Source organism: Cyprinus carpio, chromosome A12 (assembly GCF_018340385.1).
Source record: "Cyprinus carpio isolate SPL01 chromosome A12, ASM1834038v1, whole genome shotgun sequence".
NCBI lineage: Eukaryota > Metazoa > Chordata > Actinopteri > Cypriniformes > Cyprinidae > Cyprinus > Cyprinus carpio.
In genome coordinates, this window is record NC_056583.1 from 19,061,445 (window position 1) to 19,087,521 (window position 26,077).

Below are 26,077 nucleotides of genomic sequence, written 5' to 3' on the forward strand. Positions count from 1 at the left end.
TTAGACACATGGTCATCGTGCTTCGATCAGTTCTGTCAAACATACTATGAGGTCACGTTTTATTGAGTGTACAGATTTTCTTACAAGACAGTAAACTGCGACGATTCACGAACAAAACACTTTTATAAACCGGCTCTTTTCACTGAATCAATAAAGATAAATGTAGTCCGATTCACGAAAGAACGAATCTAATGAGTCGGTTCTTCTAAGTGAATCAACAATATGCAGCGCCACTAGTAGAGTCGGATTCGCGATCTAATGACTCCTATGAGCCGGTTCTTTCAAACGACTCGAAAACACATATAAATCAGTTGGAGCGGTTAGTCTATAAATTAGTCAAAACGAAACAACAGCTTGTGTTAAATCTCACGACTCTTATGTAGCCAATTTAATTAGGTATAGTTACTGACTAGATGTGTGTATTTTTGTTTGGCTGTAATCATTTATATTTTATAGAATTACTTAGTAAGTGTTATTACATTTAGGCCAAAAATCTGTGTAAACAGTACCACATGCTTTTTGAAAGAACTGTATTAACTTGATTTCTAATTTGTAACATCTGTTCTGTTGAAATCTGGCAGAACAGGAACAAGAACTGATGACAATTTCCTTAGATTTCCAATAAGAAAACATTTCCATCATCACTTATTCAGTTTCAGAATTACTTGATGACTACAGATTAAGCCAATGACACTTATGAAGTACACTTCCTCAAGTACTTCACAACCTGCTTGTCGGAAATACACAAGCATAACTGTCTGTTAGCCTGAAATAGTCACATTAGCATTAGGCCTGCTCCTCCTTTTTCCCCGGCGCACAGCAATTACGTGCAAACTACGAGTCCCATGATCCCCGGCGTCGTCAGGCAGGAAGAACGTGTGTTAGCAGGGGCTCACACTGATCCAAGTTAGGAGCTCTCAGCTGCTGGCCTTGGCCCATCATGTAAGTGCCTGCCGAGGTTTCTTTGCAGAGCGGTTGCAGAAATCCCTCCGTTTTCGTTGCGTGCAATTGAAAGGCCAGCCTTTGCACGAAGAACAAGTTATCCGACGCCCAAAGGCTCCGAGTGCATGAAGATCGCGGCTTGTATTTTGCACCTTTGTTGCAAGCAAGCCCGCTTGAAGCCTCACTGCGAGGGATAGATGGAAGGAGGGAGCGACAAGGAAAGCAAAGTCTTTTGTGCTTCCCCTTCCCCCAACCCAAAAGAGGAGATGTCTCTGCCAAAAGGAGGTAGGTACTTTTTTTTACTCAACCGATCCGTGCAAAACCTCGGAAATGCAGCCAGCGTTGCATGGCTTGCAAAGTGCACGGCTGCAGCTTCATCGTGGCCAATGCATTAAAAGTTTGATGGCTCGCGAGGGTCAGTTGCAATGCCTGTTTTAATGATCTGCCTTTTTGCAGAGTTTCTGGTAAGGCGATGCTCTCCTTAGACACTCGCACAGGCGCTATTTGCATTCGTGTTGTGCCACGATTATTAAAAGAAACGCCTTCTTTCCGCGTTGAGGAACTGCCTAGCCAGCAATGCAAAAAGTGATTGTGCAATGGCAACGCAGTCCGCACCCGACTTATTCACGCGCACGAGGCGATTTTCTCTCGAACACTGTTCGATTGTTACGTCATGACGGCCTCGGCGTCGTTCTGCACCTTTAGATTAGTTAGTACAACTTCTGGCGTTGATGCATGTGAGGTGCGTTAGATAACATGAAACTTTGGCCGACGGGTGAGTGTGCAAGTGCAATGGGGAAACAGGGACCTGACAGCCTGCTTGCATGCCATGTTGAGCATGCAACAATTTTTATTAGTTGCTGTAATGGAAAATAATTCGGACGCTCTGTCATGCAAGCTTTGTTCCAGCAGTAATGCATAGGTAGAGGCTGCAAAAATAAGGGGCTAAATATAGTTTTGTTGCTGCAAACAGTTTAAGGCTTCATATGTGCTACACAAGTCTAACAGAAAATATCCACAAACCCTCAAGCCAAAAGCTGCAGAAAAATATTGTTTCATGTCCCATGAATGCAAGATCACTGGCATTTGTTCAGCAGTTCATGCACAATCATTATACAAGTTGTATGCAAATTTGTTGCTTGCATTTTCATTTTTCCCACCTATAAGTGTCACACTGCATGGCGCTTTGCGAGTCGCTTCAGACTCTGCCCTTAAATTGACCTACCAAGTTATGTGACAGATGATGTGAGGCAAAGTTATATTACTGGCTGATTGACGTATTTTTTAATTATGCAATTGTCGTTATATTGTCAAAGAAATGGCATGCAAAAGACAATTTTTAGGTTGTACTTATAGGGAGTACTTATTTTGTACTACATTTTAATAAATGTAATAAATTATTTATTTGCCTTTCAAAATAAGACTAGTTTGCAAAAGCAAATTCATTAATGTATATCAAAAACCTGTAGTATATAGCGCTCTTTAGCACTGGTGCGCGTTTCAAACTTTTCTACCAATTAAATTTTGGAATGTATGCACTGAAAGAAGGATAATAATAATAATTCTGACAAAAACACAGGGTTCCCAGCACTGCATGCTTAGACCGCTTAATTACAATCCATGCAGCCTTTGCAACATATCTAGTATCCCTGCTTTTTCACGGAAGTACTGTATAGAGCCCGTGTGTGAGGTTTCTCACACCTTTGGCTGAATTGACATACATGCACAAGCCCAAATTAAAGCTGTGGCATCAGCAGTTATACTGGGTCCATTCCTATCCATCCACTGACCACAGTTGAGAGGCAGACTGCAGCGCAGGGGCATTTAATTCTCAGAACAGATATTAGTAGGCTGAAGAATGTCTTATTCTGACGCCCTAATGAGGTGATTTTGCATTGTTGAAAGAGCAATAATTGTGTTGTTGTGTAACAGTGACTCACCTGAGGAACATTTGAGGAACTAAATCCTTATGAACCAACCCCTTCGCCATGCAAACAAACACAGCTTTACCTTTGCACGAGGAGCAATGGATCATGAAGGGCAATGTTTAAGGGCTGCTTGCTATTGCTTTATAGTGCAACTAGTTTAAACTTAAATATAAATGTATTGAATGGGTACTCCTTAAAGGTATTATGTTCAGTGTTTTACTCATGTACTTCCAAACCTGTATGCATTTCCTTCGTGTGTGGAAAAAAAAAAAAAAAAAAAAAAAAAAAAAAAAAAAAAATAAATAGATATATATATATATATATATATATATATATATAATATTTTGAAAAGTTGTTTCAGATTTTTGGACTGTTTTCACTTCTAAAGATTGCTTGGTCTGTGCATATTTCTCTCCTGATCCAGACGAGACAAACTTTTCACTAGAAAAAGCAATGTTACGGATAAGATACTCATAATTTAGTTGGAAGTTATTAATGATGGATTTGTTTATTACAAACACACATCTTTTCACTTTACAAGATGTTAATTGATTGACTCAAGTTGTGTTGTAGATTATTGTGATGTTTTATCAGCTGTTTGGACTGTCATTCTGACGGCACCCATTCGCTGCAGAGGATCCATTGGTGAGCAAGTGATGTAATGCTACATTTCACCAAATCTCTTTTCCGAGTAAGAAACAAACAAAAGGGAGAGTAAAACTTTTATTTTGTGTAAACTATTCCTATAAGAATTCATGCTAAATTTTCTTCCACGCGTATGCATGCTTATATTTTTGTTATGATGCATACTTGCATACTAAAACGGCAGTTTGAAGTGTCAAATACCTTAAAGCTGCATAGGTCATAATGAAAACTGAAAGCCAGATTTCAAAACAGATTTTCAAAACAATCAGTTTTAAGAGGATGCGCGTATACTGTTTTAAAAGTTGGCAACTGTTGTCCTGGTTGGAAGTGATTTCTTGGAAGAGCAGCCCTACTTATGTCAGTGGGGGTCTATATTGTGCTTGTTGGCCCCTGGTTCATTGAGTTTGCACTGGCCCCGGTGGCAAACACAGCAAATTGATGTCCCCCACCATGCAACCATGCAGCGTGCTGCCGCCATGCACAATTGTTACGTTTGTCATGCTAATAGATACTAAATCCCCTATTTGCGACAGCTCAGTTGTTGGTGACCGTCCAGCTTTGCTGTGTTGTTTTGATGCAATAGCATGAGGAATGTTTCAAGCATTGTGAAGCTGATCCCCCCCAGGCCTTTCACTTTTTGGCTGTGTGCATGGAGAGCACAACCGTGCCATTCCATTTCTCCGGCATGCTTTTGCATTAATTTATGCATGCTGCAATTCAGGGCATGGAATCTCCACTATACTTCTATGCAATTCACAGTCTGCAAGATGGCAAGCCTGCATTCCAGTCTCTGTATCAATGAAAGCAGTACATTGCATGCGTTTTCTAAACAGCTAAGCTGTGTTTAATGGGGTAATGTCAAGCCTGGGAGTGTCCTCCTGCTGAATTGCTTGGGAGTGACCAGTATGATGACTCTGTTGGCTCTCTGGGAGGCCCGGTCTAGAGGCCCCTCTCTGTCTGTCTTTTTTTTTTTTTTTTTTTCTATCTTTCATGCTCTCGCTCTTTCGCTTTCTCTCTCTCTCTCTCTCTCTCTCTCTCTCTCTCTCTCTCTCTCTCTCTCTCTCTCTCTCTCTCTCTCTCTCCTGTGGGCCGTGAGCTATGCTGGGTTGCAGGAACTGCATTCTGACATTGATCCATCTTATTGTAGACTTCTGAATAATTGACTACTTTTAGGGTTTTCTGTTGAAGGCCGCCAGGGTGTCTCTTAACCTTAGCATTACTAACAGTATTGCTTTCCAAGAAAGGGCTGCCTTTAGCTTATTGCAGTCAAGGTGTGAAATACATGTCTAAAAAGGGCGGAGATTACTTTCTCGAATGCCTCATATTTGGACGAATAGTAGTTGGTTTTTCAAACGCAATCCAAAATTTTTACCCAAATGATGCATTTCTTGATTAAACGATTTACGCATTATTGTCATCCTTTGCAGTCTTCTTTTTTTTGTGATGCAGTTAAAAATCAGATTCTTGTAAATTCTTATAGTCACATAAAATAATATATAAGAACACACTTCCGTTCATATATTTTTTTAAGAAAATAATACTTTTATTTAGCAAGTGTGCTTTAAATTGATCAAACTTGGCATTAAAGACATTTATAATTTATAATTTCAAAAGATTTCAACAATGCTTTTGAGCTTTCTGTTCATTACAGAAACCCCCCAAAAAAATAAAAAATAATATTGCTTCCACAAATATATTGAGTAACACGACTGTTTTCTTGAGCATCAAATAAACATTATAATGATTTCTGAAGGATCATGTGACACTGAAGACTGGAGTAATGACTCCTGAAAATTCAGCTTTGCCAATACAGGAATAAATTGTTTTGAAGTATTTTGAAATAGAAAATGGTTATTTTAAATTGTAATATTTTACAATATATTACTATTTTTACTGTATGATCAAATGATTAATTTTGATCAAATAAATGCAGCTTTGGTAAGCATAAAGATTTTTCAAAAATATAAAAACTTGCAGAACCCAAAATGTTTGAACGGAAGTGTAAAAAAGTGATTCCTGTTTGTAATTGTGGAATTAGTTGTGCAGGCAAAATAATTATTGTTATTTATTATTTTTATTTTTTGGAATTAAATTTATTTTTAGATGTTCTAGAACAGGGATCTCCAACCCTGCTCTAATACCAACCCAGAGCTACCTTCCTGCAAACTTCAGTTCCAACCCTGCTCTAATACACCTGCATGTAATTTAGTGGTCGACCGATATATCGCTATGGCCGATATATCGCTATGGCCGATATATCGGCCGATATTTGCCAATTTTCAAATAGTCACGGGACTAATTTTACAGGGGGTCGTTAGAGAAATTTGTATTTCACAGACGTACTTGGTGATTTTAATCCCGTCCGAATCTGCCACATCTGTGTTTTTTTCTCACACAACTTCTGTAATAATTCCAGAGCAAATTACCTACTGTGATCCTCTGAGAAAAATAATCCCATGCGAATGTCTGTGTTTGTCGGCGATATTTTATTTCACAACCGGTTATCTTGTGTGTTTTTGCCAACGAGAATTACCGTAGATGCTCTTACCGCACGCATGTTTGATATATTTGCTTCCTGGTAAAGAAACAATAAAAATAATAAAATCAAGAGCCAGATCACGTAAACTGTTAAGACTGGCTATTGTAATATCAGTGTCAGGTAAGATACTCACATTTATTAATTATCCTAATAACAAAATAATTAAATAACAAAAGATGCCTACCACAATAAAAAAAAAAAAACATTTTACTACAAAAAAAAAAAAAACAAAAAAAAAACTAAAGTAACCACACATTAACATGGTTTTGCTATAGCCATTTATCTTCACCATGATATTTGTGTGATAATACTAATGGTAATCAATCCAAATGACTATACGCACTGCATGCATACAGAGTGTGTGATCTCTGTGACGCCCAGATAACAGACCCTCCCACCTCTGTAATAAACACAGAGATGTTAGTCCCATCTAAATTGGTACATGAAAATCGCAGACGTCAGGTGGTAAACGTAGTTTTGAAAACTAGTCCCATCCGAATAGGGCTTAATACGGATAGAAATCTGTATAATAATCAGATAGAACGGTTAAACAAAGGAGTTATTGTATACAAAAAGTATTATAACGATTGGTTTTATATTATTAGTAATAGGAAGGCAAACATTATAATACCCATTATAATATAATTTGCCGTCAGCATTAAGCAGATACGCATTTATATAATTTAAACAAATCTTTGAATGGCCAATGAACATTTAATTTCACAGACCTTGCAAACTTAGTCGAATCCAGCTGTGAGATCTTGTGAAGTGTGCATGTATCCAGCATGATCACGTCTTCTCTGCGTGACGGTTGGTCCGTGTGAATTTAATGCTTTAAACTTGATTCAAATTATGGTGCGCTTTATGCATATGCCCACTGCCATATTTATGTCATTTTCTCTGTGTGCTGTATGTAAAAGGGTTACCCTGGCTTTATTTGAAAAATGATTCCCAATGCACACAAACTTCCCAGAATAGTGAGTGCCCTGTTGTTTAGTGTTTACTTCCTTTTTAATTATATTTTTATTAAATATTTATTTATTTGTGAAAAATACTGTTTATTAATGTTTAATTAATGTTTAATTTATTTTACACATTTATTTTTTAATCCATTGTCAAATGATTTCAAATTTCTTAAATATTAATAAAAAAATAAAAATATATATATCGGCTTTATATCGTCTGTCAGCCCCCGTGCTTTCCAAGATATCGGCATCGACGTCGGCTGTCAGAAAACCAATATCGGTTGACCACTAATGTAATTGACACGTAGCCCTGAAAACCACAATTAGCTGGTTCAGGTGTGCCTGATTGGGGTTGGAGCTGAATGTGCAGGATGGTAGCTCTCAGGTAGCAGGGTTGGAGTCCCCTGCAAGTGTACAAAAATTTCTTGCACCACGAAAGATTAAATTGCATACAGTACCCACACTCCTGCACCAATGAAGGTACTGGTGATTAAGCTATTGTAGAGAGTGATTGCGTCATGTATCCTTATTTAAAAAATGTGTATTTACATCACCCAAGGGAGGCCCCTTCTCTGCAGGGGGCAGTAAATCGCTTTCTGTTGTCATCCAGTGAAGCCAAAATGTGTTTGATATTAAGTCGGCCCTTAATTGGCCCCACGTGCACAGTTGTGAAAACACTCTCACATGCAGGAAATAATCTCTTTCTGCAAATGACAAGACAAATTCATTCTGCGGTGCAAAATGATTCTTCTTATGCTGGTGTCTGTACAAACTGACTATTATGAAATTTATGGTTTTGTTAAAGCCTTACAGATTTTGTAATAAAGCTTCTAACATTCAATATGCTTTTCTGAAATTGAGGAATGATTTGCAGAAGGCTGCAGCTTGGGTCTTGAATTTAAAAAGGTTGTCGTGATGGTTTCTAATGCCCGTGTTTATGTTAAAATTTCTGTTTGATTTTCAAAATGGCTATGTCACAACCAATTATTCTATGTGTGCAGAATAAAATTTTTTGCATCTCATACCAACCACTTAGTGTGACTGCGGCAGTGTTTCATGGAAGATGTCAGGGCAGAGATTGAGTGTCAACAGCAACAGGTCGAGGACTCCACCCTCTGGTAGCACGTTGCCTTGCTCTAATTCTGCCAACCGGATCATGCATCGTGGAATTGGGACGCCTCCCGGTATCCTCCCATGCTTGGAGGAGAATATCATCAAAAACATCATGGCTTATTATTTCAACTTGTTTGCTGTCAGAATATGCATGCACAATTATTAGATTGCAATTAAAAGTAGATTTATGTGACACTCACATCACTAGCTGTTCCCTATCACAAGCTTAATACATCTGAAATGAGAGCATGTAGTATAGGCATGCAAAAATTGTTAGATTGCAGTTAAAGGTACATTTATGTGCCACTAAAATCACCAGATGTACATGCAAACATTACTGTTTTCAAACAGGTTGGTTTATTGAGGCATTGTTGCTCTTTGGGGTTGGTCTGCTATCACAAGCTTCATCTATCTAAAATGGTGGCATGCAACATGTGCATTCAAAAATATGTGCACACAAAGCATCACCAAATGCACTTGCAAAAATAACTGTTTTCAAACAGGTTGGTTTATTGAGGCAGTGTTGTTCTGTTGGGCTCGTTTCTTATCCTAAAATACATGCATCTAAAATAGTAACATTCGATGCAAGTGTGCAAAAATTATTAGATTGCAGTTTACAGTTAAAGGTAAATTTATGTGCCACTTACTTCACCAATTGCACTTGCAAAAATAACTGTTTTCAAACAGGTTGGTTTATTGAAACAGTGTTGCTGTTTTGGGCTGGTCTTCTATACCAAATTGCATCCATGCACCTTATCAGTCAGACAGTGTGCAGTTGTGTACAAATGCTTTGTTAAATGGAATTACCTGTTTAAGTTTGAATTCATAACATCTACAGTTACAGCAATATATCAGAATGAAGTTATACACTGTGGAAAACATCTCTCAACAAGCAGTCTGTCAGAGCTTACACGGCAAACCACACAAAGCTGTATGATCTACCTTAAAGCATTTTTTATGAAGTGCTCCCAATTTAGTTTGTGCACTTTCCTCTCCAGCTCCCTCTGTGGTCCCTGCCATTCAAATGCATAATTTACATGTTTTTACAAAAATGCAAAAATACTTTTTTTTTTCAGTACCACAAAGTCACTCTTTGAGGTTTTCAGTACTGCAGCACCACACCCCCCCAACAAAAAAGTGTGTGTGTGTATATTTTTTCTTTCTTTTTTTTTTTTTTCAGTTGTTTCAGCTGTTTTTTTTTTTATTTATTATTAAAGGCCTTTTATATATATATATATATATATATATATATATATATATATATATATATATATATATATATATATATATATATATATATATATATATATAAGATGTCTCTTAAGATCATCAAATCTGCTTTTAATTGATCGGAATTACACTAAAACCAATAATATTGTGAAATAATTTTTATTTCAGGATTGCACGGTGAATAGAAAGTTCCAAAGTTTGTACATTTGTGCATTTGCTTTTTTAAAAAAACTTTTTTTGTCTCTGTAGATTTTATTATATTATGTTAGTAATTATATGATTTATATTAAGTTCTAAAAATCCTTACTGCCTTCAAACTTTTGTATGTATAATAACATTTTTGGGCCCTATCATACACCCGGCGCAATGCGGCACAAGTGTTTTTGATAGTTTCAGCCCCTTTGCAGTTCTCATTTTCCCGTCCTGCGCTGCGTTGTTTAAATAGCAAATGCATTTGCGCGCCCATGGGCATGCTGGTCTAAAAAAGAGGTGTGTTCAGGCGTATTGTTGGCACATTGCTATTTTGAGGAACTGAAAATAGACTGCGCCATAGACCAACTCAAACCTGGTCTAAAGTCTGGCGCAATATTTTTTTTGTCATTTAAAGTGCGCGTTAGTGATATGCGCCTATAGGCGCGTGCACTTTGCTTATTACACACACAGGGACGTGCAGCAGCACACAAACATTTAAAAAAAATTTAAATTACATTCTGCCATGTAAAAAGCGAATCTGCCATGGCGCAACTGGCTTTTAAAGGGGATAGGAGATGAGACTCTGATTGGTTTAAAACACCCATTACTCATTAAGAGAATAGGGACAACCTTCTTAGACCATGCGTCTGGGTGCGCTGACCATTTCCCATCATTAAACTAGCAAAAGTGGATTCGGACACATCATACGCTTAGATCGTTAAAATAGGTCCCTTTTCTTTTTTTCTTTTTACATTTTTTGCATCCTTTAACCAAGCATATTTTCAGCCACTGGCTTTTATCTGTGTCTGAGGATGACATGTCATTCCTGGACTGTCTCTGTAAGTGGAAAGCAGTACAGGATGCACAGTGAGAAGCAGTGACGACATTCGTTCTAAAGCAGTGTTCCCAGCTGCTGTAACCCAAAGGGTCTTCCATCTTTGGAAGTATAGAGTGTCTTACAAACAGCCAGTGCAGTCAGAGGGGCCAAACAACCGGCAGCCCAAGAGAAGTTATTTTCAGCAGCCCTCTCCTGGGTCCCTGAAATTCCATTGAAAAACTCTTGGGATTGTTGGAATTCGGAGTGAGAGTAGGGTAGTGAAGGACTAGAACTGCTTGACTTGGGTTTTGTGGATGGTAAACACGGTCCTGGGCAGACGACCACAAGTCAAACAAGCTACAGCTAGGGGTCTCAGGGGTCAGTAAAGTTCATGTTACACCATAGCGCAAAACACGACGGCAATTGTGCCTGATTCACATTGCTAACGGTCACCTGAGGCCAGGTGCTAAAGGATTGCCCAGACATTAGCAATGACAGTTCTGTGCCAAGCCCTCTCTGGTGCAAATGAAGCAATGAATTAGGCATTTGATGTATTTAAACATGTTTTGAAGATTTTGCAAGCATTTTCTGACATACCTGGAAACTGTGTGCTTTTCATTACGTTAGAAGGCTGAGTTAGAATAAAATAAAAAAATAACCACAAATTGTGTAGTTGACAATTTACTTCTGTGCTTGTTGAACAATACCTTTGTTTCCTGCCAATACTGCATGATTATGTAATCTATTGATCTTTTTTGCCCTTTTCTCACTAAGCATGCACTTTCACATGTACTGATATTGTGTGCTTTCGGTCCCGTGTGTGGGCCCCCCCCCCCCCCCCCCCCCCTTCTTGTTTACTGCTATGGGAACAGTGTTTTTTTGGTCAGCCTTGAGTTTGGCCTACCTTAAAAAATGTAATGCATTTTGTTATAGGAAACTAAATCTATTAAAAATAGTTAATCATTCATTGAAATAAAGCTTTTGGGTAACACTTTATTTTAAAGTGTCCTTGTTACACGTTGCATGTAATTACTATTATAATAACAATTAATTATGCATAATTACATGCAAGTAGCCCTAAGCCAAACTCTAATCCTAACCTTAACCATAAGTAAGTACATGTAGTTAATTAATATTACTAAGTACTTGTATGTATAATTACACTATACCTAGGACACCTTAAAATAAAGTGTAACCAGCTTTTCATTGACTGAAATAGAAATAAAGCATATATATATATATATATATATATATATATATATATATATATATATATATATATATATATATATATATATATATATATATATATATATACTGTAATACAATAGGCTATAATATAAGTAATTCTACAGTAACACTGAGTTTGATACTTTTTTTTGTTCAACAAAAGTCATTGTGCAGAGTAATTTGCTATCATTGTTGCATTCAAAAGGTTTAGTGCAAGTTAAATAAGTCTTGTTATAAATAATCAAGATTTATCCGTACTGTTTCTAAACAAATGCATAGGTATGTAGGCATAAACTTTGATATTTAGCTTTTTTATTTTTGAGTAATGTTACATTCTGTTGTAGTTTTCAATCCGTTCAGTGAATCCATCTTTTTCTGCATTTTTGCTGCACAAAGCAATGCTAATGCACAATAACGTTGTTGTAATTTGCTCGCTTAATTTAATATTGCTAGCAAAATCATTGCAAATATGGTGACTAGTCAATATGTTGCACAGCCCTAGTTTGAACTTTGCATGGTCTTTCAGTTGTACACTTTGTACAGCGGTTCTGTTCAATAAGAAACCTTATTTATCTCCGTTATGCAAGCAATAATTGCCAACCACTTCAAAAACAGAATTTATTTACAAACCGAGTTCATTTATGTGACCAAAATAAATGCAACATGTGTTTATCTGCATGCATGTGTTTAGTTCTTCTAGATGCGGTTGGTAATTTTCATGGTGGCTTCAGCATGGATGAAAGAGCTTCTCCAGTGTGTTCAACAAGCCGCAACATGTTCCAATAGATAGAGCCGCCTTTGCATCTCCCTTTACGTTTTGTCTGTACATTGACACATTTAAATTGCTGTAGGCAGTAGATTCGTTATAGTCCTGGACTGTTTGCCATTTTACTCGGCTCAACTTTGTCACATCGCCAACGTTCACTCATGCTGCTTCGCTAATTGCCAACTCTTGATAAAAACAAATGACTTCTGGTCGCTTTATGGCTATAATTGCAGTAGTTAATGGGAACTTTTCACTGGGAGCATTTTGACATGGAAGGGCACTTGTTATATTTGGAGTACCTGAAGTGGCTGTTTTTACTGCTTATGCAACAGTATTCACAAAGTTAGCAAAGTCATTAACTGAGACCAGCCTTTTCCCTTCATCGCTGATGTGATCAGACTGAAGAAAGCTATCGGGTTTCGGCCTGTAATGTGTCAGCATGTGTGATTTTAAGGATTAGAGCTTTCAACACGGAACATTGCTCGAGTCGGTTGCTAGGGAGTGATTTCCAGTTGGGGTGTATTTTGGCAGTCGTTATCGGCGATGTACTTTCTGCAGGAGGCGTGCAACAGTTTTGTGGTTTAGTACCCTCACTTAAAAAGAGTTTGGAGTCCTTGGTGAGGTTTTTTTTGAGTGTCAGCTTTCTGTTGCTATTGTTGTGCATGTAAAGGCAGGTGGGAGAGGTTCAGAACAACTCTTTTGCCGGTAACAATAGTGTAATGGGCATACAACAGGACTGTGGGTGAAGGTTGACAATTCACAACCCCCTTCTCATGCTGCAGTGGCAAATAGCTGCTCGCATTTTATGTAGAATTGTGACAATATGGGAAGTGTCTCTGCTTTTGTTTCCTGTCTGTGGGCTCATGGTGTGGTCAGGATTTTTCTGAAGCCACACCTTTTGCAGGGTTTCTTTCTCGGGTAGTGATCTGTGCAGCCATTGAATATTTGTTAAGAACATTATTCTGTTTGCTTGAGCAGCCAGACACCGCAAGTTTGGCTCAACCATATATTTATTGCCTCCAAACCCCCCCTAATTTTGATTAAATGTAAATTTTATTTGGTCATTTTTTATGTACTTAATTTTAAATACATTACTGTGGTAGTATCACAGAAATGGCACATTTCTACTTTAATACCTAAAATTCAGTAACACCAATTTTTTTTAAGTAAATGTAAAAAAAAAAAAAAAAAAAAAAAAAGGATTAAAAATTTTAAAAAGATAAATATAAGGGAAATTTCTCAATACCAATTTTTATAACCAACAGCTAAAACTAATATACTATTAAACTTTATTTGAAAAGCTAAATATTAATCTTAATATTCCAAAAATTAAAACAATGGCATGTACAATGCCAGCATTTATTGATTAATTTTAAATGAAAATAAATTTAAATTAAGCGTAGTTTTAAGAATTCAGATAGCTAATTTAAAAAATATATTTTTGTATTAATTTATGAAGTTTGAACCTTTTCAGACTATGTGCAGACACATGCACGAGCATTTAAAAGCAGACACCTATGAGTCAGACAGCATTTAGGTACTAGATTGAGAGCTGCTGATGCTTCACAGAGGCTGATTGTTTCATTTATCTTTTTAGCATTTGTTGTCATAGAAGTACAGCATCTGACATCCTTATCCAAGCACAACTGTTGATATGTATTGAAGTAACCCATTCAGCACACATTATTCCTATTGTTTGCATTTAGCAGACTGGAATGAGTGAGTCAGGTGGGTGTGGGCTGTTCAGGTGGCATCAGGTATGTGGATTGCCCCACTCTGGTGTCACTCATGACGACGGGTCCCGCCTGTGGATGTAGCACCTCCGATCTGCTCCAGATGGAGAGAATGCACCTGGTCTTGCCATCTCGCCTCCCTCTTTCCCACTTGCACTCTCTCTCCTCGCACTCTCTCGCTCTTTCGCATTCACTCAGCCAGGATCTGGAGCCGCTTGCGCTGTCTGACCGTAAGTGCTCATCCGATAGGGAATCTCGGAATTCCATGGGGAGCAGAAATAAAGGAAAGGGCTCTATATCCCTCGGGACGGTTTCAGAATGCCTCTTTTGTTTAGACAGGCCTTTTGAGTTTTTTATCTCACATAAAGCTTTTGTTGCAAGACTTTTGTTTTTTCTCTCTTGAAAGGATCTTTTTACTAACAAATGCAGAAGGTCTTGACTGACTTTTTTCTTTTTTCCTTCTCTCTGCAGGTAAAAAGAAGCCACCACTCAAGCTTCCAAAAGAGGTGTTTGAGAAACCCCAACCTGCTCCTACGTAAGATTTTATGCAGATTACAGTGCATTGATTACGTTTTAAGATAATTAAGCTTTTTTAATGTTGCCACAAGCACGTCTAATTAAGGCTAGCTTTAGTTAGTGAGTCATTTACCGTGTCAGACAACGACAGTCAATGGGATTTCTTTGTTGCACAGACCCCCGAGAGACCTGGACTCCAAAGCCTACGTTACTATTGGAGATAAGGTGTGTTTCATCATCCTTTCTTTAATTCAGAAGGAGAATCTTGTGTATCTTCATCTTTATATATTTATACCTTTTTTACCCTATTTGTCTCCCGTCTTATGTTTTTTCACTTTTCATTTTTGTTTTTAACAAATTAATCTGCATCAATCTGTTCATGGCAAAAAACAACAACAACAACAAAATCTAGCCTCTATGCTGCAGGGTTTCACTTTGCCTGCATCCCTTCCTCATCTGTATTATAAATCACTATGAGAGGAACTGTCCTTGGGTCACCTGTATGCAAAGTGTCATTGTAATTTGCATTCCAGTTCTAAGGTGATAGACATATCTTTTCAGATGTCATATTTTACTTTGCTTTTTATGGTGATGCAACTCCTGTCCCGGGCTTGATACGAAAGCTTGGCTTGGTGAAAGACCGGCGGGTTGTAAAGAATGGCCCAGTGCACATTACAGCCCTTTTGAATACGTCTGATTGTAGGCAGCCTGGAATGCACTTTACTGCCTCTCAGGCTGTAAAATATTTATTTTAAACTCATCAAATAAGTGGAATTTTCCATTGGAAAAAAATTAAGGCTTTTTGTCTTACAACCAACCCAGAAGAGTAACTAACTTTTTTGATGAAGTCAGGTTGGCACGTAAGAGTTTTTGTGAAGAATTTCTGAGGAGCTGGGTTTGTTGCCTCAAGGTTTAAGGTGTTTGCTAGTGATAGCGAGCTGATACAGGGATAGGAAAATGTTATCTGGAATAGTGTGCTTCCATTCTTCATACCTCATCGGAAGCAATCAGCTCGTGCTCATTTGTGCATTTTTTTTTCTTTTTAGATGTCCTTCAGACTGTCTGTTTGGAATGCAGGCTTCATTTTGTTTCCTTGTTTGTTTCCATTGTGTGTGCATCAATTTCCCCATTCATAAAGTTCATATAATACCTTTAACTTGTGGTTTTTTTATTTTATTTTTTGCGAACAGAACTTTGTGGTGAAGGCAGATGATTTGGAGCAGATTGGAGAGTTGGGGCGAGGGGCGTATGGCGTGGTGGACAAGATGAAACACATCCCAAGTGGAGTAATAATGGCAGTAAAGGTGAGTCCATACAGGCCTATACTAGCCAGACTCATGTGGGGTATATTGCTGTAATTAAACGTCTCAACTCAAAATTTATTAAACTTCAGAAAATTAGTTGTCCTGCTTGTAGCATTTTCCTAGCATTTCTTTAAATAATATTTGCAGTGCACATCTATATTTAAAATGCTGTTCAGTATAATAATAAACCAGTAAGCCTAAAGTGACTTGTTGCTTTTATAAAACTTTAGTAACAATACAAGGTCAGTAAATTAAATTTGTTAGCATTAATTGCTGAAATAAAGTAATTTACTGCCAAGTAATTTGGTTCTAGTGCTGTGTACAGTTGCTAAGCAACCTGGTAACTTGTCCTGTTTAGATAGAATGTACTGTTAGAGGTGTGTTTATTAACATTTTACAACTACCTTGGAACTGGCTTTGAATGGCTTATCCATTCTATCATAACTCAGTTTTTGTTTTATTTTGTTCAATCAGCATAAAATGTTTCAGAAAATGTGTAAAAAAAAACAACAACATAAGTTAAGCAATTTAAGTTAATCTTCCTTAAGATAACCTTTTTGGTTATTTTTGTCCTTAATATTTTTATTTTCATTAAAACATTTATTAAGCTATTCATAGAAGATATAAACCACTGTTAAAAAGTTTTGGGGGTCGTAAGAATTTTAAAATGTTTTTGTAAGAAGTCTCTTACGCCCATAGTGGCGGCATTCATTTGATGAAAAAGAGTAAAACATTAATATTGTGAAATATTATTACAATTTAATAATAAATTGTAATAATATAACCTTTAAAAACCACAACAAATTCCTTGTGTGTTTGTGCACACCTGGCGAATAAAGCTAATTCTGATTCTGATTTAAAATAACTGTTTCCTGTATGATACATTTAAAAAAAAAAAAAAATATATATATATATATATATATATATATATATATATATATATATATATATATATATATATATATATATATATATATATATGTGTATATATGTATGTATATGTATATATACATATACATATATATGTATGTGTATGTATATGTATGTATATATATGTATATGTGTATATATATGTATGTATATGTGTATATGTGTATATATATATGTATATGTGTGTATATATATATGTATGTATATATATATGTATGTATATATATATATATATATGTATGTATATATATATATATATGAATGTGTGTATATATATATATATATATATGTGTATATATATGTATATATATATATGTATGTGTATATATATATATATATATATGTATGTATGTATGTATATGTGTATATATATGTATATATGTATATATATATATGTATATGTATGTGTATATATATATATATATATATATATATATATATATATATATGTATATATATATATATATATATATATATATATATATATATATATATATATATATGTATGTATATATATATATATATATATATATATATATATATATATATATATATATATATATATGAATGTGTGTATATATATACGTTTGAAAGCAACAATAAATAAATGTACATATATATATGTATATTTATTAGACTGTGTATATATGTGTATATATGAATATATATGTATGAATATATATATATTCCTGTGATTAGCAGCTGAATTTTCAGGAGCCAATATTCCAGTTTTCAGCGTCACATGATCCTTCAGAAATCATGTTGATACACTGATTTTGATGCTCATGATTCATTTCGTCTTATTAATGTTGAGAACAGTTCTGCTTCTTAATATTTTTAAACTTTTTTCAGGATTCTTTGAGAAATAGAAAGTTAAAACGACAATTATTGAAATAGAAATCTTTTGTAACATTAAATGTCTTTGCTGTCAGTTTTCATCAAATAAATGTGTCCTTGCTGAATAAAAGTATTAATTTTAATTTAAAAAAAAAAAAACACTTTGTTACCTTTTTATTTTTCTTAAAACATTTTTCAACTTAAGGCGAATTAAGTGTCCTTCTCCTAGAAAGTATATTCTGTGACATTACAGTATTAGACAAAACTGTAACTGTATGTATTTCAGCACTTTTTGAATGCTTTGTTCACCAGCTTCCAGGACTGAAACTATCATTTTCAGAATTTACAATATTATTGCTCGTTTTCCTGACCCATTTTATTCTACAGCGAATCCGGGCCACAGTAAACACACAGGAGCAGAAGCGGCTGCTAATGGATCTGGACATCTCAATGAGAACAGTCGACTGCTTTTATACTGTTACCTTCTATGGAGCCCTGTTCAGAGAGGTACAGTAAACACCGAACACAGTAAATGCTCTGAGCAGTCATCTCTTTTACCTGATAGCATTTGTAGCTGTTTTAATACTAGAGTACAGAGTGGTAATTGCACAGACTAAAGGCTGAGCAAGCCCAGTTATCTCAATCTGTGTCCTTATAATGTCTCGACACCACTGTTGTTCTTTGATTCAAAAGAAAATTCCACAGGAAGTCCTACAATGGGAATGTGTTTAGTCATTTCCTGCTGTCTAATTTTTATGTCAGGTTGTTGTTGTCATGTCTGAAATCCCAGCTCTAACCTGATTGGCCCATTGTGTTGTCAGGGTGACGTGTGGATCTGCATGGAGCTGATGGACACCTCTCTAGATAAATTCTATAAACAGGTGCATGAAAAGGGTATGACCATCCCAGAGGACATCCTGGGAAAGATCACCGTTTCTGTAAGTGCCACCGGATTTTCTGTCTATATTGAGCAAAAAATAGTACATGAGATGTCTTTTTAATGCTGCTTATGTTTATTTTCTAATTGCATCCCCACTTCCTGAGCATTTACGATCATTTTAACACTGTGTAACTCTGAGCTCCTGCAGATCTGTAATGAGCCTGATGTTTTATATACCTGTTGTAGATCGTGAAAGCATTGGAGCATCTCCACAGCAACCTGTCAGTGATACACAGAGGTGAGCTGCTGCTCAAATACAGTATTGTATATATGCTTTTTAATGATGCCATCAACTGAATTTCCTGTTGTCTTTCTCCAGATGTGAAACCCTCTAATGTCCTGATAAACATGCAGGGTCAGGTGAAAATGTGTGATTTTGGCATCAGCGGGTACCTTGTGGATTCAGTGGCGAAGACAATGGATGCTGGCTGCAAGCCATACATGGCGGTAAGCAAGAAGAAAGAAGAGTTGTATATTTAATTTTCTTTAATTTTTTTTTTTTTATGTACATATGTACATAATCATAGTCGGTTAATAACAGTATACACAAGAACATTTGATTCAATATATTTCTAAATGAATCTGAATATTTAGGGTTAGAATATTTATTTATATGCATTTGTTAATGTAAGTATTTGATAAATAGTAATTAATATAGTTAAATGGTCAGTTTTTATTTTATGTCTTTTAGGATCATAGAAACTGCAGAATGTTTTAAGTGGTATTTTAAGAATAAATAAAATATTTATTGAATAAATATTGAAACCACCTACTGTACTCGGTTATGAATTAGACATGAGCTGCTCACATTTAATGCAATATATTTCTAAATGAATCTAAATATTCAGGGTTAGAGTATGCATTTTTCTTATTTTGCATATGTTGCCTATATATGTGTGTGTTATACAGGCTAATAAAATAAAATTAAAAAGTAATACTTTTTTTTTTTTTTTTTAAGTTAATTAAAAACTTTTTTTTTATTAATTATAAGTATTTGCCAAATAATTTTGATATCTGAATGATAAAAAAAGATAGTTAAAATGTCAGTTTTTATTTGATATCTTTTTAAAGGGATACTCCACCCCAAAATGAAAATTTTGTCATTAATTTATTATTGGTTCAAAAAAAAAAAAAACATTCAAAAACACATATTGAGATATCGATAAAGTGTGCATGCTCTAGAGAGTTCTGCTCACAGAGCCAGTGTTCATGTAGCTCTGTATAAAGCTGTGAACGTTATACATCTGAATGAGAGACTTAAAGAGGAAACTGTAGTTAGAGCAAAAGTGACACATTTTCTAAAACTATTTCTCAGGCTTGCTTATCTCTCTAGACTACTTATGAAAACACTCTTCCTCTTTTGCTCACTATCAGCTTAATCAGTCATATTTCTTTCTCATTCACAGCCTGAGAGAATCAACCCAGAGACCAATCAGAAAGGCTACAACGTCAAGTCTGATATCTGGAGTTTAGGAATCACAATGGTACGTCTGAGTGACTTTGGATACTTTTAACACCTTAATGTTGCTTAATTGTAACACTTCATCATTATTATTTTTTATTTTTTTTATTTATGAGATTATGCAATATTATGTTTATTAAAGAGCTTACCAGATACTTAATGTGCACTCAAACTTTATGTATCAATATCAGGGCTGTCAGTTGATTTTAATATTTATTCACAATCACATAATGTTGTTATAACTAATAGGTTAAGATTTAAATTTGATTTGAAAGTTTAAGGCCACTTGAACAATATAAAATAACTTTGTTTTATATAATCTTACACATCCAAAAATGAATTTACATTTATATGAATGGCATTTTCTCTTGTCGAGCTTCAGTGATGATTAAATTTCACTTTGCAAAGCGTAAAAATTGCTTCACGTTGATTTGATTTATAAATTATCCATAAAAAGGGTCTTTCTCTGTTACTTGCTGATTGTTACATTAAAAAATAAAAAATCAGTGCTGCTTCCTCTGTTGCATGGCACGTCATGGTTTGTGATGGTTGTGTTGTGACGTGTGTTTTTCATCTTGTCAGATCGAGCTGGCCATTCTGAGGTTTCCCTATGACTCATGGGGAACGCCATTTCAGCAGCTCAAGCAAGTGGTGGAAGAGCCGTCACCCCAGCTGCCTGCAGACCGCTTCTCACCCGAGTTTGTGGACTTCACATCACAATGGTGGGCGAGCTGTTACACAGTTGCACACTTGCACATTAGAGCACAACAATAATGATTTCCAACTTTCCTTGGCTGCACCACAAATACAAAAAAAAAAAAAAAAAAAAAAATTATTTTCACTTAATATTACTATTACCTGGCCCTTTTTGGAGGGGACAACATTTTTTTTTTTTTTTTCAGTTTTTTTTTTTTTTTTTTTTTTTTTTACTTTATTCATCCATGATGCATTAAATTGATCAAAAGTTACAGTAAAATTGATTTTACATAGACAATCCTGGGGAAAAAAAGCATCAGTTTTTTTTTTTTTTTACAAAAATGTTTAGGAAAAAATCAGCATATTAAAATGATTTCTGCAGGATCATGTGAAACCTAAGTAATGGCTGCTGATTCATCACAGGAATAAATGACATTTTAAAATACATTCAAATCAGAAAAGTTATTTTAAATTGTAAAAAAAAAAAAAAAAAAATTACACAATATAATTTTTTTTGTCTCTTTTCAAAAATATAAAAAAAACTTATCATCAGCGAACATTTGAACAGTAGCATAAATCATTGTCCTGACATTCTCAAAGCACTAAACAAAGCTCAAAACCTTCCTCTCCAGGATGCTTTAGTGTTTTTAATAGAAATGCGATATAGTTACATTGAGTGACTGAATCACTGAACTCCGTTAGATCTGTAATACACATTTGTGATTACATCACCCAAGATGGATATCAATATGTAAATTCGGCCTATGAATTGACACAGGATGCTTTATTTGCTACTCGAGTATGTGGGATGATCATGACTGAATTCTGTAGAATTGCATTTCTCCGAAACAAACAATGCTGACACCACATTGTTTCGTGAAAGTGAAAACACACTCATTTTACTTAGAGACACATCAACACACACATACACACACACTATATGTACCTTGACTCTGCATTGTGTAGTTGGAAAGCGAACAGGATGTCGAAACCCTGATTGCATCCTCTCTGTCACATCGTGAGGGGAAGTACTCGAGGCCACAGTTTGCTGCATTGAGGTTTTTGTGTGTTCCTGCTCCGGTTCTGCTAATTCGTATTGCGTCTCTAACATACATGTTTTGCTTTTCCCTGATTGTGTTTCAGCTTAAGGAAGAATTCCAAAGAGCGGCCAACTTACACAGAACTAATGGTGAGTTAGATGGCTTTTTTTTTTTTTTTTTTTTTTTTTTTTTTTTTTTTTTTTTTGGTGAACAAACACTTCCCTGGATTGGCCTTTAGGTGTCAGACTTGTGCTTTCGATGCAGACTTGTTTGGTAGTTGACAGCAGTTTGACTTGCTGTATTTTATCCAATACTATTGCAAATAAAAATCTTGTGTGTGTGTATGTTTATGTATACACACACACACACACACACACACACACACACACACACAAACACATTCATTTTAGCATACATTTTCACTAATGGAAATAGTCTGGACAATATATTTTTTCAAAAAATACTATATATTTGCATAATACATAATAATATATATGTGTATATATATATATATATATATATATATATATATATATATATATATATATATATATATATATATATATATATATATATATATATATAAAACAGATGTATTATATTCCACTCTGCAGCAGCATTTTATATATAATATGATTTATTTAATATAATTTATAAAATATATATTTTTTAACATAATATCCATGTCCATGTTATTTGTGTAATGCACTAATACCTTTTATTTTAATTTTAATTTTTTTACAATTTTGCATTGAAATGTACATAAATTTAGTATTGATGTTTCAAATCTTTTTCGTACCCAGCAACATCCCTTTTTCACTCTCCATGACTCCAAAGACACCGACGTCGCTAGCTTTGTGAAGAGCATCCTTGGGGACTGAGAATGTCCCTCTCAGCAAAACTGATGTGTTGCCGCGGGGGGAGACGGGACTATTTCAGAAAAAGCACCAATAGCAAGAATAACACCTGTAAGATACGCCCACCTCAGCAGCCAACAATGCACAGGCACACAGGAGGGTCTGGGGGAAAGAACACCGAAACTGAGGGTGGGCGGGGCGTTTCCTAGCAACACACGAAGTAGGGCATGGGACGGGAATCTCAGCGTGTGCGTGCATTTATGTGTAGGTGCGTGTGTGAGAACAAGCACGTTTGTGTGAGAGTGTGTGTGAATTCTTCACCTGCCTGTATGTGCATACATGTGCATTAAAAGGTTTTACAGTCCCAAGTCAAACTTCATCTATTGTTCAATCTCAGTCCTCCTCCAGCTTTACCTCTCAATCCAAAAAGCAGTTTTAACATCAGGTGAGTCTATTATAGATGTCTGTTGAGTTTCCCCAGTGGCACTTCAGTGTAATTCTTAAAGTATTCAGAAATGTTACCCACCCCCACAACGTCCAGTTCTTCAATAAATATATATATATAAAAAAAGAGAGATAGAGAGTGAAAGTGGTATAGATATATTTATCTATTATCTAGATATGTATATACTCAAAAAAAAAATCTTGAATTTGTTAAATGAGTACATGAGGACAATATTCTGTGTTGGCTGTAAGGAGTGATGGTTATGAATGGAGCATCTTTCTTTTTTTCCTGATTTTGCAAAGACTGATTGGTACATTTGTGTTACTGAAGGCTAATCTCGGATCAGTTTATAAATGCTATTGTAATAGTGAGGGGCTAGGCCCATAGAGCGGTGCCTGAATCAGATGTCAATGGCCAGAAGTGAAAAGGCCGCTTTTCACATGCCCTCCATGAACTCTGTGTGTGAGTAAATGGGTGTAAACGCTTGTGTGCTTTATATGCTATTCGTCTAAACCTAGGTAATTTTGGGCAAAAGGTATCTAAGTCTGTTGGCTACATCTAGACCTCTCTGTTCTGAGCCAATCAAAAAATTCTCACTCTCTTCACTTGCAATCAAACTGGAAATTATTATATTATCATTATTGTTATTTTATTATTATTAATATTATTATTATACACCGTGCATATGTATTAACAGTAATGAGGTGCAGTTTCTGTATGTGTTGTAACTGCTGTTTTTCTCATTGGAAACTTGACAATTTCTTTTTAATTTTAAGGTGGTGTGCAGGTATGAGCGTGTGGTCATTTGTGAGAGCGCGTGTGTATACGTGTCTGCATGTGAGCATTATATAAAAGTCTGAACACACGTAGCTGAGAATTCTTTCAAAGCCTCACTGTGACCTTGAAGCCCGATTTTGTGCCTCTTTATTGACAAAAAAAACAACAAAGAAATCAAAAACACATACATTAAAACAAACTACAAAACCCACGCTGCTTTGTCATAAGACATGCTTTGCTTTCCACAGGCTTCAGATGAGGAGGGAGGGGGTCTGTTGTTTGCTTTCTGGGCTTCTGGTTTTATTCTCATATAATTTTTGTAAGGTGGAGATGATGAATGTGTAACGAGTGTGTGGGTTTTTTTTTTTTTTTTGGTTGTTTGTTTTGTCTTGTGACCACTGTACACAGAATTGATAACACTGCTGATTTGCCTGTAATCGTTATATTGTTTGATTCAAACATAAAAGTTCTCTTATATCTTCGCTGTTTCTTTTTGATATGCAACATTAAACATCAGGATTTTTTTTTTTTTTTTGGACAGTCAGTCTGAAATAAGAAATTTTAATTTCACCCTGGTTTTAGTGCATAATATTTGTATACTGTAGAATTAAATGGTCAAAACCTAAAAAAAAAAAAAAAAAAAAAAAAAAAAAAATTTTATTATTTGGGTGAAAACTGTCAAGGCCTGGGTTACATCACCCCCCCCCCCCAACCTTCCCCCATTGTGGCATTTTCATTATTTTTACATTTGTTGGATGACAAAAGAGTCATTTATACAGTGTGAATGAAATGTCAATTAAGTAGTAAATAAGTTAAAAAAAAAAAAATGTATGTTTGTATTGCCTTTATGATTACTTAAATATTTGCAGCATTTTAGTATAAAAAACAAAAATAGTACAAAAAAGAAAAATATGGATACCTTAATGTAAATAATCAAGAATGTGAATGTGAATTTTTTAAAAAAATAAAAAATTAAGGGGTTGCCGCAATGTGAAAAAAATATTTTATTCTTTTGAATTCAAATGTGACCTGGACATGTTTCCTTAAAATTCAACCAACAAAAAATGCAAACAAACATGTTAATGACCTCCTGAACCTTTTTTATTTTTATTTTTTTAGTTCTGTAGTCCTAAAAGTGTTATTCTTAAAAAAGATGACCGCTGGATGCCACCCAAATTTCTCCACTTCGTCTGCTTCATTCATCCAAATGAATGTTCCCAGCCATCGTATGTTATAACATAAGATGATAGAGAGTGGACATGACCATCAGATGACAGTATGAGTGAAAACATTCAGCACAAGCACTTTGAAAATGCTATTTTTCATGGCCAGTGGAATGAGAGATCTTTCATCTATACAATTCTCTTTATTTCTCCTAATTTATTCTACTTTCAACTGCTATTTTATCAGTTTCTTGTCACTTTGTCATCTTTGTTCAATTGAGAGGGGTCATTCAATGAAATGGGTAACATTAATGTCCTTTATGAGTTAAAAAAAAGAAAATACTCTAAATCAAAAGTGATGACAAATGTCATTGTTTTAATATAGACATTTTCTTTTAATGCATCAACAAAAATGACATTTCTGTGTATAGTTTTCAGATTTTTTTGTGTGTTTTTGAAAGAAGCCTCTTATGCTCAAGGCCGCATTTTATTTGATCAAAATACAGTAAAACAGTAATATTTGTAATTAATGCAAATTATAACTATTTTAAAGGAGCCGTATGTAGGATTGTGGCCTAAACTGGTACTGCAATCACTATAAAAATACTGTAGAGCGGTGTATCCCCTCCCCCTACCCCCTGACTCGAGGTTGCCAGATGAGCTGCAGGATTCAGCAGAAACGTAGGCTGCTTCAATGAGCTTCCAATGGCAATAAAAGAACAAAACAACACATCACCATTTTTTTTTTTTTCTGTTAATTATGTTTATGCTTCATGAGAGATATTTTGATAAGTAATTATGTATTTAAAAAAATTAACTAATTGTCATTAGTTATATAATCTTAAAAATTTATGCTCGTATGTGACAGTATAATCGTAAAGATGTATGCTCGTATGTGACAGTATAATCGTAAAGATTTATGCTCGTATGTGACAGTATAATCGTAAAGATTTATGCTCGTATGTGACAGTATAATCGTAAAGATTTATGCTGGTACATGACAGACAGAA

The 26,077-nt window shown here is 35.3% G+C and overlaps 1 protein-coding gene across 2 annotated transcripts; it reads left to right on the top strand.

Annotated features, from left to right (window-relative positions):
• Nucleotides 1-35: 35 nt before the first annotated feature.
• On the top strand, nucleotides 36-24,381 carry map2k6 (mitogen-activated protein kinase kinase 6). 2 transcript variants are annotated; one of them, XM_042768002.1, is made up of 12 exons: nucleotides 36-1,227; nucleotides 14,572-14,635; nucleotides 14,793-14,841; nucleotides 15,807-15,920; nucleotides 18,075-18,194; nucleotides 18,509-18,625; nucleotides 18,814-18,865; nucleotides 18,947-19,074; nucleotides 20,034-20,111; nucleotides 20,672-20,811; nucleotides 21,929-21,974; nucleotides 22,629-24,381. In XM_042768002.1, exons 1-12 carry the CDS (start codon nucleotides 1,140-1,142, stop codon nucleotides 22,704-22,706), a joined length of 1,074 nt encoding a protein of 357 aa, XP_042623936.1. In that variant the 5' UTR covers nucleotides 36-1,139; the 3' UTR covers nucleotides 22,707-24,381. The 2 variants fall into 2 exon arrangements, with proteins under 2 accessions (XP_042623936.1, XP_042623937.1); XM_042768003.1 differs by lacking the exon at nucleotides 36-1,227 and adding an exon at nucleotides 14,099-14,330.
• The last annotated feature ends 1,696 nt before the right edge of the window (nucleotides 24,382-26,077 follow it).

What these genes read in the sequence shown, in the direction of transcription:
- map2k6 (XM_042768003.1), top strand. Translation starts at nt 14,156, where the DNA reads ATGACGACGGGTCCCGCCTGTGGATGTAGCACCTCCGATCTGCTCCAG. An exon ending in AAACCCCAACCTGCTCCTAC is followed by an intron (nt 14,636 to 14,792) that starts GTAAGATTTTAT and finishes TTTGTTGCACAG; the next exon opens with ACCCCCGAGAGACCTGGACT. An exon ending in ATGGAGCCCTGTTCAGAGAG is followed by an intron (nt 18,195 to 18,508) that starts GTACAGTAAACA and finishes TTGTGTTGTCAG; the next exon opens with GGTGACGTGTGGATCTGCAT.